We start from the raw sequence: 15,373 nt of genomic DNA on the forward strand, positions 1-15,373 counted from the left end.
GCTCTCCATGCTGGAGAGGTGTAAAGCAGGGCTCTGGGGGTTGCTTTCCTTCTCCAGATATTATTATTTGTAATAAGTTGGTTTTGTTTTTTTTTTTTCCCCTAGGTAAATATTACATAATAAATGCAATTTGTTTCTGTTTGATCCTATGAGTAGTCACCTCAGTTCTGGGAAAAAAAGCAAGGATGGTAGAGATAAGCAAGCCTCTTTAGCTGTTCTCTAAAGGTTAATGAATAATTGCTTTTTCTTTTATTGTCCGTTGTTCAGTTTTATGAGTAAACATTTTTGTGCTTAGAAGTGGGACGTTTCATGTGACCGTCAAATTCTGTCCGTCGTTCTCAGTCCGTTACATCTTTAGTAACTCTTTATGGTGGTGGTCTTAGGTGAACAGTACCGCTATAATGCTCAACTCCTGTTGAAGTTTTGCTGAGAAGGGGATATGCGTGTACGACAACCAGGCGGCTTTCCAAGCATTCCAAAGATCTTTGTTTTTATAGTCCACAAATTGATAGAGGATGCAGCAAAGCTACTGGGCTTCTGCACAGCAGACCTCGGCTGCTACTTCTTCACAGAGGCCGTCCCCACCAACAACCCCATCAAAAAAAATTCAGCACATGCAGCAAAATTCAACAAGTGTGTGATTTTGTGGACAGTAGTAAGTAATCTAGATGTATTGGGTTAGCATGGCAAAGTTTTGGTAGCAGGGGGGGTACAGGGGTGGCTTCTGTGAGAAGCTGCTGGAAGCTTCCCCTATGTCCAATAGAGCCAATGCCAGCCAGCTTCAAGATGGACCCGCTGCTGGCCAAGGCTGAGCCCATCAGCGATGGTGGTAGCGCCTCTGTGATCACATATTTAAGAAGGGAGAAAAAAAAAAAATGTGCAACTGCAGCCAGAGAGAGGAGTGAGAATATGTGAGAGGAACAACTCTGCAGACACCAAGGTTGGTGAAGAAGGAGGGGGAGGAGGTGGTGCGGGCACCAGAGCAGAGATTGCCTGCAGCCCCTGGGGAAGACCATGGTGAGGCAGGCTGTCCCCCTGCAGCCCACGGAGGTCCACTGTGGAGCAGAGATCCACCTGCAGCCCATGGAGGACCCCACGCCGGAGCAGGGGGATGCCCGAAGGAGGCTGTGACCCCATGGAAAGCCCGCACTGGAGCAGGCTCCTGGCAGGACCTGTGGAGAGAGGAGCCCAGGCTGGAGCAGGTTTGCTGGCAGGACTGGTGACCCCACGGGGGACCCACGCTGGAGCAGCCTGTTCCTGAAGGACTGCACCCCGTGGGAGGGACCCGCGCTGGAGCAGTTCATGAAGAACTGCAGCCCATGGGAAGGACTCACGATGGAGAAGTTCATGGAGGACTGTCTGCCCTGGGAGGGACCCCAGGCTGGAGCAGGGGCAGAGTGTGAGGAGTCCTCCCCTGAGGAGGAAGGAGCGGCAGAGACAATGTGTGATGAGCTGACCGCAACCCCCGTTCCCCATCCCCCTGCGCCACTGGGGGGAAGGAGTCAGAGAATTTGGGACTGAAGTTGAGCCCGGGAAGAAGGGAGGGGTGGGGGGAAGGTGTTTTAAGATTTAGTTTTTATTTCTCATTATCCTACTCTGATTTGATTGGTAATAAATTAAACTAATTTTTCTCAAGTCAAGCCTGTTTTGCCCCTGACAGTAACTGCTGAGTGATCTCCGTGTCCTTATCTCGACCCACGAGCCTTCCGTTGTATTTTTCTCTCCCCCATCCAGCTGAGGAGGGGAGTGAGAGAGCGGCTTTGGTGGGCACCTGGCGCCCAGCCAGCGTCAACCCACCACACTAGACTAGTGATTCCACTGTTAAGATTTTTTTTTTCTTTTTTTTTTTTTATTTCAGTAGCTTAAATATACCTATTGTTAACTTCTTATTGCCCAAGTGTTTGAAAGATATATGATATGTACTTTCCTTAGCTGTTTTTTTAACCATTGATAAGAAATCTTAACAGAGTTTTTCATTTGGGAGGTAATTTACTGTAGGTAAATTACGGATCAATTTACAGTTTTGAAAGGTATAACAAAATCTCATGTATAAAGTTAAATGTTTGGTGTGTACCACATAACCTTTACGTAATTTTTGTCTTTGTTTTAGGTCTTCCTGAACAATACTACAGCCTCACTTGGTTCCTTAGCCCTATCCTGGGCTTGATCTTCACTCCGCTTATAGGTTCGGCTAGTGACCGCTGCACACTGAGCTGGGGCCGCCGGCGGCCTTTTATTCTTGCTCTCTGCATTGGTGTCCTCTTTGGAGTTGCACTTTTCCTTAATGGCTCTGTTATAGGTAAATAATGATGAAATCCCCTGCATATATCTCCTGCTATCATATCTGCTTTAAGATTTTTATGTAGGAAGATAATGATACGCAGTTGATTTAACTTACGTTTAGTGTTAAAATCATTAGAAGCCTCTGCAACACTGCATTTGAGCTATCCATCTTGCATGTTTTTATTCTTATTTGAAAGCTGCGGTGCTGTACTAAGTATTGTGCAATCATAGCTGTAACTGTTCATACAGCGTTATTAATACAATGGTTGCCAGCATAATGTTTGCAGTCGCTGAGACGAATTTGGTCGATCCTTGACATGGGAAAATTGTAGCAACCTGTTCACAGGGAAATGTTTCCTGTTGTGATCCGTTTTCCCTTTAATGCATATCTGGCAACACATCCTGTTTCCAGCATTATTTCAAAAATTATCTTTTCACTTTTTCTTGTGCTTTTCTTAGACCTGGTATTGAAAAAGTCCAGAACACAGTTAATATTTGTTTATCAAAAACTATGTGGGAAAATAATTTTTCCTGAGCCCCCATCAAAGCTGGTAAAAATAGTTTCCCTTGAACATAGTTTACTACCGAACTTAATCTCCAATCTCTAATCTCTTTGTAAATTTAGTGTAGAAGAGGTGACAGCAAGTACATTTGGGGAAATGTTTACATCATGGTTGGACTGATGCAAATGGAAGGAACTTAGCACCTAATAATATCCTCTTGGCTCTCTTTTTTTTTTGGGTTAGGTGCAGCCCTATTGTGAAAAAGTTTTACTAATTGAGGGAAATGAGTGGAACATTACCTTGGCTCAGCATGTTAGCTTTTTAAAGCCGGATTGGGGTGCCATATGATGGTTTGCAGTTTTCTACAAACTGCAGTGGACAAAGTGCTCAGATGAATGATGTTTAGCTTACGTTTTTTTAATTTACCCAAGCAATACCTATTAATTATTTCAATTGCTATCCCATGGTATCAATTGTACTTTGTAGTTGTGTCTCCAAGACTTATTCCGCCTCGTCCAGATACATCCAAGATGTTAGACTGCAGCCCTCTTACAAGATTTTAGTGGATAGGAAGCTCTTACTTCCATACGGTGGTTTAGGTCAGTAGCCATTGATACTGGCAAGGAAAGGTCATACGCAGTTTATAGTTTATTTTGAAGTCTCTCACCTTCTAATAAATCAGCAGAAAATATTGTCTTTGATTTTTCTCTAATTCTTTGTTACACAGTATAGAGTCTGTTGCATAGCTTTCTAGAAAACCTGCGCGTTCCTGGTACTCCAGTGGTACTTTGGTGCAATGACACTTCTTTAAAACACAGAGGTTGTTGCAGTGCGCCACAGAAGTGAGCTGTATGCTTTAGGCATCTGTTCCTGGGACGTGGTTGTGGTAGATTTTGAATGAAAACCCTCTTCTGAAAAGCACTTTAAACACTGCTGTGCCTCTCCCAAGGGAGCCTGGAGCGAACTGAAGCGAGAACCATTCCATGGTCTTCTCTTAGACCTGTTCCATACTAGAAGATAGAGATTTGCCACTAACATTCAATTTACGTCAGCATAAAACAGCACTTGATCTACTATTTAGAGCAGATGCACAATATGATAAAGCAATATGAGTCTCTCTTTAATTGAAGTTTTTGAAATGGGGGCTTGTGTTACTTTTCAGAGAGAAAAGGCACTGCTTACCAGTCATTTGTAACCAGATTTTCTTCTGTGTGCTTTCATTGCCTGCCTTCTTCCCATTTTATGTTCACACATTCCTATCCTTAGTCTCCAGTTACTTGCACTCCTAATTTCAACTTGCTGCAAAAACCAAGGTGGTCGTTGTATTGTAGCCGTTTTCATAACCTGGCCTCTGGCAATAGGAGTCATCGGGAGGGGAGCAAGGAGCACAAGAGCATGCTAAAAAAGAGGTTCTCCAATCCTAATAATAATACGACCGTGTCCCAGGAGAACAGCTGTGTATAGATCTTATTCAAGTCTTGTTCTCTCCACTGTAGGCACTGTTCAGGTTTCCAGCAAACCTAAAGCACTGGCACCGTTGGTGTTTTCTGCTGTAAGATTCAGCCGAGCGTGGAACACATGTAAACTCCTTTAGCATTCAGAGGACTTGGTATAAATGAGGATTGAATATGCAGGAATCATAGCACTTGAGATTTAGCTGATTTTTGGTGGCTTAGCCAGTTCATCTCTTTCCACTGTCATTTTCATCAGTGACGCTAATGGTTTTATCAGCGTCTTGCATGTGTAACATTGAAATCTCTCTGATTCCAGTAATTCATGCTTTTGTCAGTGGTTCGTTTCATGAAAAATTCTCCAGCTATATACTAATGCTGCCTTTCTACTCTGTAGACAAAAAGCATTTCATCCCGTGCCATCTGATTCTTTTTGCAATGCAAAATGCCTTCATGTTGCTTCATCCTTAAAAGTTCTGCTTACAAAAGTGATCTAGGAAATATGAATGTTTAAGAAAAGCAAAGAGAGAGGTGGGGGGGTTAAATTTCATTTTATCCTGTTGTGCTGCGACCATTACATGTTAGGCACGGGGTCAGGAATGCTGTCAGCAGTGCAGTTACCTGTGTTTGTAACCGATAGGTGAGGTATGACAGTGTGTTTTTGGATGCTCTCCTCTCTCACCACGGCTGTCTTTTATAAAAACAGCCTTCAGCATTTGAAGGAAAATACACACAAGGAACATGAAATAGGATCTAATGCTCTCAAAGGTTTAAGAGATACTTTTAAAATAACATTTTGAAAAATAAAAGTCAGTCCTAAAAATTTTAAAACATAATCTTCTGTCCCAGACCTTCCATGAAGAGTTGAAATTGCCATTTTACTCTGTAAAGGAATGTTTCCAGTGAGTGTGTTGGCCATGTTTCTCTTAAGGAGTTAAGCTTGCTCTCGGTAGTTTTCCCTTGTTGAATGACATGCTCAGATTCTTCTTCCGTTTTCCCTCAGGTCTGGCTATTGGTGATGTCCCAGACAAGCAGCCCATTGGTATAGTTCTCACGGTGCTTGGTGTTGTGGTGTTGGACTTTTGTGCTGATGCAACAGAAGGGCCAATTCGGGCCTACTTGTTGGATGTGGTGGACAGTGAAGAACAAGACATGGCCCTTAACATCCATGCGTTTTCAGCTGGTACGGAGTTAGTTGATATGTTTTTGGCAGCTGCCAAGTCTTGCTGATGACCAAGGAAATGTGTGACTGAAATGATTTTTCCTGAACTCAGTTCTCGCTTTTTCTCTTCCACAGGTCTTGGAGGAGCAATCGGTTATATGTTAGGAGGGCTGGACTGGACACAGACCTTCTTGGGTGGTATTTTTAAATCTCAAGAGCAAGTCCTTTTCTTCTTTGCAGCCATTATTTTCTCTGTCTCCGTTGCTCTCCACCTTTTTAGCATTGAAGAAGAGCAATATAACCCTCAGCAGGACAGGATTGATGATGAAGGAGACACACTTTCCAGCGTCAAATTCAGTGGTAGTCTCCCCCCTCTGAATCGACTGAATGTAATTAGTGAGGAAGAGCCGTATGGAAACTCTATGTTCCCCGATGAGGTTCAGTCGGAGCATGATCTCAATATGGAGTTCCTTGAGGTGAACATTGTAAGAAGTAAGAGTGACTCAGTTCTGCACATGCCCGATGCTACATTGGAAATTGAATCGGAGCTGCTTTTTCTGCATGACATCGAACCCTCCATTTTTCAGGATGCTTCATATCCAAACACTCCCCACAACACCAGCCAAGAGATCATGAAGTCCAAACTCAACCACCTGTCTGCTTTCCTCAGGGACAATGAGAAAGAGGAGGAAATGTTGCTTGATAATCACTTAAATGAAAATAAAGTCCCAAACGTGAATGGCTCCCTTCCAAAGGAGTTCCTCAATGGACACGCTAGAATAGGCATGAAGCAATCTAGTACTTCAAACTCCATGCGAAGGCGGAGGCACATGTTCTACCGTCAGCCATCTTATACCTTCTCATACTATGGTAAAATAGGCTCTCACCGCTATCGCTTTCGTCGGGCCAATGCCATCGTCTTGATAAAGTCCTCACGCAGCATGAATGATATCTACGACATGCAGAAGCGGCAGCGACAGAGGTACAGGCACAGGAATCAGAGTGGCACGACAAATTCAAGTGGAGACACAGAAAGCGAAGAGGGGGAAACTGAAACCACTGTCAGACTCTTGTGGTTGTCGATGCTAAAGATGCCAAAGGAGCTGCTGAGACTGTGCGTCTGTCACCTCTTAACTTGGTTTTCGATCATTGCCGAAGCTGTGTTCTATACAGATTTCATGGGCCAGGTCATCTTTCAGGGCGATCCAAAGGTAAGAGAACAGTCACCGTTGACCAACCTGCTTATTGTTACTCATTTCTGAGACGTGCTCGTTACGAGAAAACGGCTTTGCGTTTGTGTTTGTGGCAGGCCCCTTCTAACTCAACTGAGTTACATGCCTATAATGCTGGAGTCCAGATGGGATGCTGGGGACTGGTAATTTATGCTGCTACTGCTGCCGTTTGTTCAGGTAAGAGACTCTGCACAATCAGTGGAATGCACCTCGTAGATGTATTTGCAAGGTAAAAATAGTTTTGCTTCAGTTAGCATCCGCCTCCTTGTTTGGGGGGAAGGATATTTCGGAAAAGCATTTCACGTGGGCATAAGGGGAGAGGCTTCTTTAAGAATCAATATTAAAAAAATTCCTCCAAATGTAGAGGTGGAAATATGAACAGATTGGTTAAGTGGCATAAAGCACAAAATGATACCAAAGGACATGGAATAGCTAAAGCTAGTCATCAGGAAACCAAATTATGCTTGTTAGAAGATTCAAACATATGTATGAGGGTTTTTGCAAAGACTTCTTAAAATCAAAATTAAATTATATTTCTGAAAGTCTCTTTCTTGCTCTCTAATAACAAATAAACCAGCTACAGACAATTTAGGCTTGGAATACAGACTGAAATTGAAAGCTTTTGCCAAACTTAAATTCTGCCATTTGCAGCACGTGTGCCGGCACGCCTGCACAGGTCGGTATCGTGGGGACTGCCTCTTTGTTGAGACATGTCAAATTGAAGTTCAGGCGAGCAGCTTGTTTCTGAACACAGACTGAAATGTGGCTATAAACGTCAATTATCTGATCACTTTGTTTAGCGAATATGCTTGTATTAGAATCTCCTCTGTGCTCGGAGTGTACCTGCATTGATAAAGTTAATAAATAGATAAAATTAATGAATGGACTGAGTGAACTGTGATACGTTTGAGTCTCAAAGCATTTTATTCTGACTCAGACTTGTAGCCTGGTTTAGACAAGTCTCTGAGCTCTTTGTTTCCCCAGTTTCTGAAGTAGCGATACGTCCTTTTCCCAACGAGGGCTGAGCTACGCTGCTAAGACAAGCCAAATATGCAGTGAGCATCCAAGTCCCAAACAGCATATTGAGCTGCCACAGCCACATCAATACCATAAAGCTTCAGTGAGTAAACTGATATTTATGTTTTACTCTTGATCTCTGCAGCCTTGTTGCAGAAATACTTGGACAACTATGACCTTAGTATAAAAGTGATCTACATCCTGGGCACGCTGGGTTTTTCTCTTGGCACTGCAGTGATGGCTATGTTCCCCAACGTGTACGTCACCATGATAATGATCAGCACTATGGGAATAGTCTCGATGAGTATCTCCTACTGCCCCTATGCGCTTTTGGGACAATACCATGATATTAAACAGGTACGTGGAATATTTGGAATATTTTAATCAAGGCAAGGCATTCACATTTCTCTGAAGATCACAGTGGCAAAAATGGATTTATTAAATCCCATTATTTGAGATACCTGCTTTGTTGGGATGTGTGCCAAAGCACAGATTCATCCTTGATAGTAAATCGCAAGAGCTGCTGCTTAAATCAGATGGCATTAGCATCAGGTCAGCTCAGTGGGGTCATGAGTGCTTTACCCTGTGCTGAGGTATAAAAGGATTTGGGTGCATATGGTAGATGAAGAGAGATGAAATAATTATTGGAGTATTTATTACATACCTCGTTGTTACTACTGTTTCCGATGTGTTATGTTAGCAATACTGGGGTTCTTCACAGTCTTAGATACTGAGGTGCGTCTGGGAATGCAGCTATAAGTTTGGGGAGGCGTGAGGCAAACTGATTCCGCTGGAAACAAGGACAGATTTACTTTCTACTTTTTAGCACTGATCCATTTGTATTACAAATTACAGGAGGATCATTTATGTTAACATCTTTCTGCATTGGGATTGGGAGGGAGATTCCTTTTTATAATCATAAAAAATAATTTCCACCAAGTGTTTCATGTAAATTTTTTTTACGAAACCTAATCTTGGAGCCAGTTCACGCTAGGAGCGCCCCAGTAAATATCTGCCTCTTGGTGGAAGATGAGGAGGCCATTGGTAAGTAGGTAAGGAGGCTGTTGCTCTGGACTCGTATAGCCTGCGTGATGCACAAGGATGGCGTAAAGTTGACCACGAGAAATTCGAGGACGATACTAGTGTTTAAATATTTTATTTCATCCATTGTTTTATCTCCTGACACGTTTCTTGTCTTCTTCCAGTACATTCACCATAGCCCCGGGAACTCAAAGCGAGGATTTGGCATAGACTGCGCTATTCTGTCCTGTCAGGTTTACATCTCTCAGATCCTCGTGGCTTCTGCGCTTGGTGGTGTGGTAGACACGGTTGGCACAGTCAGAGTCATTCCCATGGTGGCTTCAGTGGGATCCTTCCTGGGTTTTTTGACAGCTGCCTTCTTGGTGATTTACCCCGAAGTCAATGAAGAGCCAAAGGAAGAACAGAAAGGACTAGGTCGTCCAGAGACAAGCGAGGGCAACGGCACGAGCGCAGAGAAGCCGACTGTGCTGAAGCTCACGCGCAAAGGAGCTGCCGCGTCGGAGCTGGAGAGCGAGTCAGCCGTGTGAGGCCGTCGGTTTTTGTTCACCCACATTCCAGGGAGGGCAGGTGCAGGATCAATAACTTCCCCCCCCCCCCCCGCCCCCGGAAAACAAATTAGGATCGTCACTACTTGTAGCTAAAATTGCAGAAGAAAAGGCAGTTTCATGCAAAAGTGTAAATGAAATTCCATAGTCCTTAATATAGGCTTGAACAGGTAGCTATGATGCTAATTGCTTTCTCTACAACTTAGAAATGTCATTTCTGAACACTTTTTTTATTAAGAATACATTTAGATTTCGAATAAGTTTTATTAATCTGCATGAGACTCACAGTGTATACAATTAGCAGTTAGAAAAATTAAGTTTTCAGCTGTTTTTAAACTAACTGAAAATGGAAGCTATCTTGACTTATAGTCTCTTGCTATTTTTTTGTCTGAACATTTCAGATTTCACTAGTGTAATAGCTGAATGAAACGCTTAGACATCTTGATCAATTTTTTCATAAGCATGATATTATTGGTCTGACAACTACAGTTCTTTAATGTTAATTTTAGACTTCATGTTTTTGTTAGTGCAATTACTACAGAACTACAGTTTTATTTGGAATTATTTTCTAGCAAAACAAAAGCAATTACTGCGGTTTCTAAGAAACCGCTGTGAATCCTTTTAGTCATACTGTTCAACAACTACTCCCAAGTCTGCTGCTTGTCAGGAGAGGGTGACATTGGGTGCATGACGTGAACTGTAGATGGAAGGAGCAGCAACTGGGAGAGGTGACCAGCACTGACAGGTTTTTATCGCAAGTGCTGAGTTTTATGAATGTCGTTGGAATACGCTGTGACAATTTTTAGCTCAGAGTTTTGCGTGCTGGTGAACTCGGGGAGGGGGGGGGGAGGGGGTGTTTCTTGGCATTTAAACCTGATCATCTCTGGATGAAAGGGCGTCTCTGGGCTCGGCTTCGTGGGAGGGGGCGTGCGGCTTCTCTCTCGCGGGGAAAGGAAGTCGTTGATTAATTGCACTTTTTATGATCCTTTAACCTGCTGGCTGGGAACGCGGCGGCCAAGGTAAAGGCACAGTGTCAGTACAACAAGGTAAACCGAAGGCCTACCTCTGTCACTTTATGGCGTAGTCTGGGTGTATAAAAATCTGTCAGAAACAGTTTTTAGGCCTTAACATTCAATCCACTAGCATGTGTTGCTGTTCCAGTCCCTGTGTTGGAGGAATTGTAGGCTGGAGCTCTTCCGAGCTGCTGTACCAATGTCATCAGCGCAACCTCCATGCCCCCTTCCTTGATTCAGGACATAGCTGCAGTGCAAAGACATTTTTCCGTGAAGAGCTTGAAAGAGTTGTGCTAATCTGATTTATAATAGTGCTTGGATCGCTAGCACTGTGCCCCAGTCCACGGGCAGCCAAAGCTGAGAGATCCAGCAGCCATTTAAAGAAACTTTAGAAACCGAACTTCCGTTTGTCGTCTGATAAGAAGTGTTTGTGATGCTATTTACTCATTTTCGCATGGACCTCCGGGCTGCAGTCAATCCGTGTGCTAAACAGACAACTCACAGCTCGTTGTAAGATTTCTGCTGCCTCAAACTTTCTCATACTCCAGTACTTTAAAATACATGTGTAACTCATGCTGCAATATAGTCATTCAAAAGAAGAATATATATTTCAAAAGGAAAAGCAGTTTTTAATAAATTACTTGAATTGTCAATGTATTTAAGAAATGTATGTTTTGGTATATTTGAAGTTAACGCGCAGTCTTGGCCGGCATCGTTGACGAATTCCTGGTGGCATAAGTGGGTTTCTTAGGTGAAGGCTTTCCGTCGGTGCCGATGTCCTATGCCACCGAGGGTGACAGTGATGTTTTTAGGCTGGTGAAATCGCCGAGCACTAAAGTACGTGTCATCGCACCGGACTTAGGGGTTTTTTTGTTTGTTTCAAGTGTCTCGAGAAAGTCTTTTTTTCTTTAAGGTGAATATTTTTTTATTTAGAACACAAACTGTGAACTGTGTTCAGACAGGGGAATAATACTACTGAAGAACATGAGACCTTATTGAAGAAATCAGTTGTGAGAAATACTTTAACTGAACTTCTGTCGCGAATTTTATCATCTCAGTTACATTTAATATATTCTGGTGATGTTCATGTATAACAGAGATGCGTTGTATTTCACCCTATAACTGGCATTCGTGTAAAATACACACTGAGTTAGACATTTTAAAGTGACTTTAATATTTTATTTTTAAAGCTCCTTGAAGATTCTGCTTCTGGTTAAACGAATGCTGTCAAGTACCCCTTATTTTAATCTCTGTTTCTGGAAAGGTTCTTCTACAGTTTAAAAATCTGCATCTTCTGGCCGGTGCCAGCCTTACCCTTTTCCCCATGAGCTTCGTGGATCCGCGTGGTTTCCAATCGCCGTTACTCCACATAGCACCTTCGTAAGCCGAGATCTCTTTCACAGCACCATCGAACTGACCAAGGTCTAGCAGCAAAGAGGGAGGAGAAGTTGAAGCTCCCTCTCCCTTCACACCCAGCGGAGGGAACGTGAACCATTTTGGGGGGTGAGCTCACACACATTTATTGAGCTTTCTCAAGTCAGGGGAAGGGTGAGGAGGGAGGAAGGACGTTTCAAACCCAGAGGGTTTCAATCAAAGGCAGGGCAGGTCCAATTTTGTCCCAGCCAGCATCTGGCATAGCCTCGTTTCTAAGAATTGGATGTTAAAATCCGTATTTGGAGTTGTTTATGGAGCTGTTTAATTACCGTTTGTAACGCATGAATGTGTACGCTGCCTTGTAGCAGGAAGCTCTCTTTCACTCCCCTGTAAAGCCGAAGGAAATCATTATCCATTGTAACGCGCTGAAGTATTTGTAGTATTGCCAGAAGAATTAACTTGGGGGAGCCCCTGCCAAAGTATCTCCTCCTGTACGCTGGCCAGCCTGTGAAACCGCCGCGCTGGCTTCCGCCGCGCTGCCGGTGAGGGCTCGCGGGATCTTTCATAGTAACGCTTTTTCTTGAATTTGAGAGAGTTTTCTTTCTAGCCCCGGCACTTCTCAGGGTAGAGTGGGCAATGATTTATTTCTTCACGTGTCCCTTACCTTATCTTTTGATACAGAAATGACTTCTTTTTTTTTTTTTTTTTTTTTTTTTTGGTCATGATTAAAGGGTAAAGCAGTGCAATTTTATGTCTTTATTGCAAAAGTTGTGGGAAGATAGATTTCAAGGGGCTTTTTTTTTTTTTATTCCTGGTGACAATAAGCATCATTTTTTGTCGGTATTACTGTATAGTCAAATTCATTCTGCGTGCTCCATCTCTTTGGGCCTTCACTGCAATAGGCTTAAGGTTTTGTGGTTTCATTCCATGTTGCTTTTACTGTAAACAGTTTTAACGTATTAAACGTGATGTGTAACACCTCGGACACGAGACACCGTTAGTGCTCAGACTCTCGAGTGCTGTAGTCGGTGAGCTGCACGTCTGGAAGTGTTTCACACGAGAGCAGAGAAGCTCAACCTTTAACCGCTCGGAAAGGCGTAGCGTGGATTTTGCACCGTTGGGTTATTGCAAGAGTCGAGTCGGATCTGCACTGTTCGTGGATGGCAATTTCAGACTCCAGAAGCAATAATTTCTTAGGAATGTTTCTCTTCTTGCTGGTTAGATGACTTTCATAGAGATTTATTACCTAAATAGCCTTTTAATAACATGAATCTGGTCGTTTGCTAGCGCTGGCAGTAAGCAGCTATGGAAAGATGTGGGTTGTTCATCATCAGAAGGGAGGAAGCCAGTAAATCCAACGGAGGTTAGTGCTCCTTGAAACACACAATGTCCTTTCCCCTTTCACTCGGAGCCTTTTTCTAGACTAATTCCCGGCTCGGCGGGCTGAAAAGGAGGCAGCTGCAAATTTAGCCTCCCGGTTTTCTTGCCGGTGCCGGCATGCCGACCCCATGATGAAACAGGCTTGCGTGAGGTTTTCCACGCAGGCGCGGAAGCGAGGGCTGAGCCTTTCTCATTCCTCCCCCGTCTGATCTGAATCCCCCCCCAGCACTTGGAATGACAGCGGCAACAACAGTGATTATTGCCAGGTACCTCATTAAAACCTCAGTTCCATCGTTAGAAACGCATCCGCCCGCCCTCGGTTTGCCGTGACCTTGGCCTTCCTCCGACGTCCACCATTACAGGCAGGATTTTCATGGCTACCAGTGGGGTCTTGCGGCCACGCGGGCTGAGGTCACGTTTACGGATAAAGGTGGAGAAAGTCACGGTTTGTTCCTGGGAGAGCTCCAGGGGAGGCTTCCTTCCCGGCAGCGTGGCGCAGGGCTCAGCTTTTCGTTTTCGGCGGTCGCTCGTGGTTTCAGTACTTTTGCGTAGACGCGTGGCCGGGTTGCGCCACACTCCATTGTTCAGTCCCTGTGACGAGTTGTAGCTCAGTCACTGAGAGCTGGGGTTTTTTAGGTGCGCGCGTGTGTGTATATACGTATCTGTGTGTATATACATTTATATACACACTGCTCGGGCCAAAATATCTTTGGTGGTTGTGTGCTTGTCGTCATTGCGCTCGACAATGTTTGCAACTGAGTTCTTCCAGGTTTCCCTCCTCCTAGTCCAATGCGAGACGAGCTCAGCTATAAATATGTATCCTATTTAAATAAATAAGTAAACTCCTGCATGATATTCCAAGCACATGTAGCAGCTTCGGCATCTGAAGTATCTGTTGTGAAAGAGAAGTTGGTTTTACTTGCAGCCGTTTTGTCCTTGTTTCCTTTTAATAGGCCAAATAAATGTAACGGACACCAAATGTTGCACAGAAATGTTACTAATGACTGTGTAGAAGAAATACCAAATTTTATTTTTCTTTGCAGAAACTTTATGGTTACAGAGAGTCCTCTAGCTGTTATTCTTCCTTAAACGACAAAGCTGAACGTTTGTAAAGTGCGTCGAAAATGGTCATTTTTAAAAAGCGGAGCTACCCAAAGTTTTCTGTTTCTCATGTTGCATCCAGAACAAGCCATGGGCAAAGGCGAGCTGCAGAAGCTCACAGGTCAGTTGGCGTTTCGTTTCCGAGCCTCAGCAGCCCAGACAGGTAGGAAATTGTGTTGGATAACAACAAAAAGGCTCAGTTGCCTTTTCACGTCCCGCTAACGTCTCCCCGGGCGGCACGGTCTGCTTGTTAAGATGTTCTAGTTTTTCCTTTAATTTAAATTAAGATCACCTCCTGGAAAACCCGTTTTGTTTGGTTCCTCGACCCAAGCAGGCCTGCGGCTCACCTGGCTTTCACCCGCGCCTTCCCTCGCCCCGGGGGTGCCCAGGAGGGACAAATACCCCCCCAGAAGAGAGCGTCTGCTAAAATTAAAAGGCTCTGGATGCCCTTGTGACCTGTAAAGCTTTAGCGAAAACACGGTTCAATTTGACGCCTTCTGGCACATTTTCTTCTTAAATTTTGAAGCCGGGGGTGAAGCTGTCGGGGCGTTTAGGCATCCCCTTATTCAGTCCCCGGTGACAGCCAAATTGTAGCAAATAGCCCCAAAAAGCAGAAAGCCTTTTCTCTCAACAAATCAGCAGTTCCCAATATCATCTTTTTTTTTTTTTTTTTTCTGATGTAACATGAACACTAAGCCCTTTTGGTAGCCAAATGACCAGCTTATTTTTAATGCCTCATATTAATAGAAAGCTGCGTATAGGCACCTCATAGCGGAGAAAAAAAAAAAAAAAAAAAGAATATTTAGTTCCTTTGTGAACTGGCCATATGACAACTACTTTTTTATCAACTTATTAAGTTGGGGCACTATAATAGCTCTTGCTGAGTTTAGCAATGTTTATAAGCATGTGTTAAACACATAATGTTAAGATTTATGAGGAAAAAGGGATAAAGAAAAGTAATGTCGCAGATGAATGTTTGGGTGTGTAGACGGCATAATGTATGTATGTTTTTTATTTCTACACTGTTGAGCTTATTTTCTGTTTTAAGGTTAAAAAAAGAGATTTGTTGCATGAGAACTGTTTTATTGTGTTCTGCACTTTCTGTTCTTTTTGTATAATCTTGATTTTTTTTTTTTCATTTATGCATAGAAAAGAAAAAAAAAATCAATTTAGAAATATTCTACTCCACAAGACGTTGTGTTCCGATCCGTTGTTCTGAAGTTCAATCTTAATAAACATTTCAATAAGAGTTGGTGGCCGGCGTTCCTGTG

General features: G+C 43.4%; 1 protein-coding gene across 9 annotated transcripts in view; it reads left to right on the forward strand.

Annotated features, from left to right (window-relative positions):
* The window catches only part of SLC45A4 (solute carrier family 45 member 4), a 93,325-nt gene extending 77,974 nt beyond the window's left edge, over positions 1–15,351 (forward strand). For 8 of the 9 annotated variants that reach the window (XM_087741029.1, XM_087741168.1, XM_087740722.1 and 5 more), the window contains exons 3-8: positions 2,111–2,299; positions 5,241–5,420; positions 5,535–6,610; positions 6,709–6,808; positions 7,794–8,005; positions 8,854–15,351. In XM_087741029.1, the coding sequence (XP_087597155.1) occupies positions 2,111–2,299; positions 5,241–5,420; positions 5,535–6,610; positions 6,709–6,808; positions 7,794–8,005; positions 8,854–9,216 (2,120 nt within the window). In that variant the 3' untranslated portion in view covers positions 9,217–15,351. The remainder of the gene's footprint in view (positions 1–2,110; positions 2,300–5,240; positions 5,421–5,534; positions 6,611–6,708; positions 6,809–7,793; positions 8,006–8,853) is intronic. The other variant, XM_087741240.1, reaches the window with a different exon arrangement.
* Positions 15,352–15,373: the final 22 nt, after the last annotated feature.

The sequence above is a fragment of the Nipponia nippon genome, unplaced genomic scaffold (genome assembly GCF_047370975.1).
Source record: "Nipponia nippon isolate SJK-2023a ecotype South Korea unplaced genomic scaffold, ASM4737097v1 scaffold_1, whole genome shotgun sequence".
NCBI classification, from domain to species: Eukaryota; Metazoa; Chordata; class Aves; order Pelecaniformes; family Threskiornithidae; genus Nipponia; species Nipponia nippon.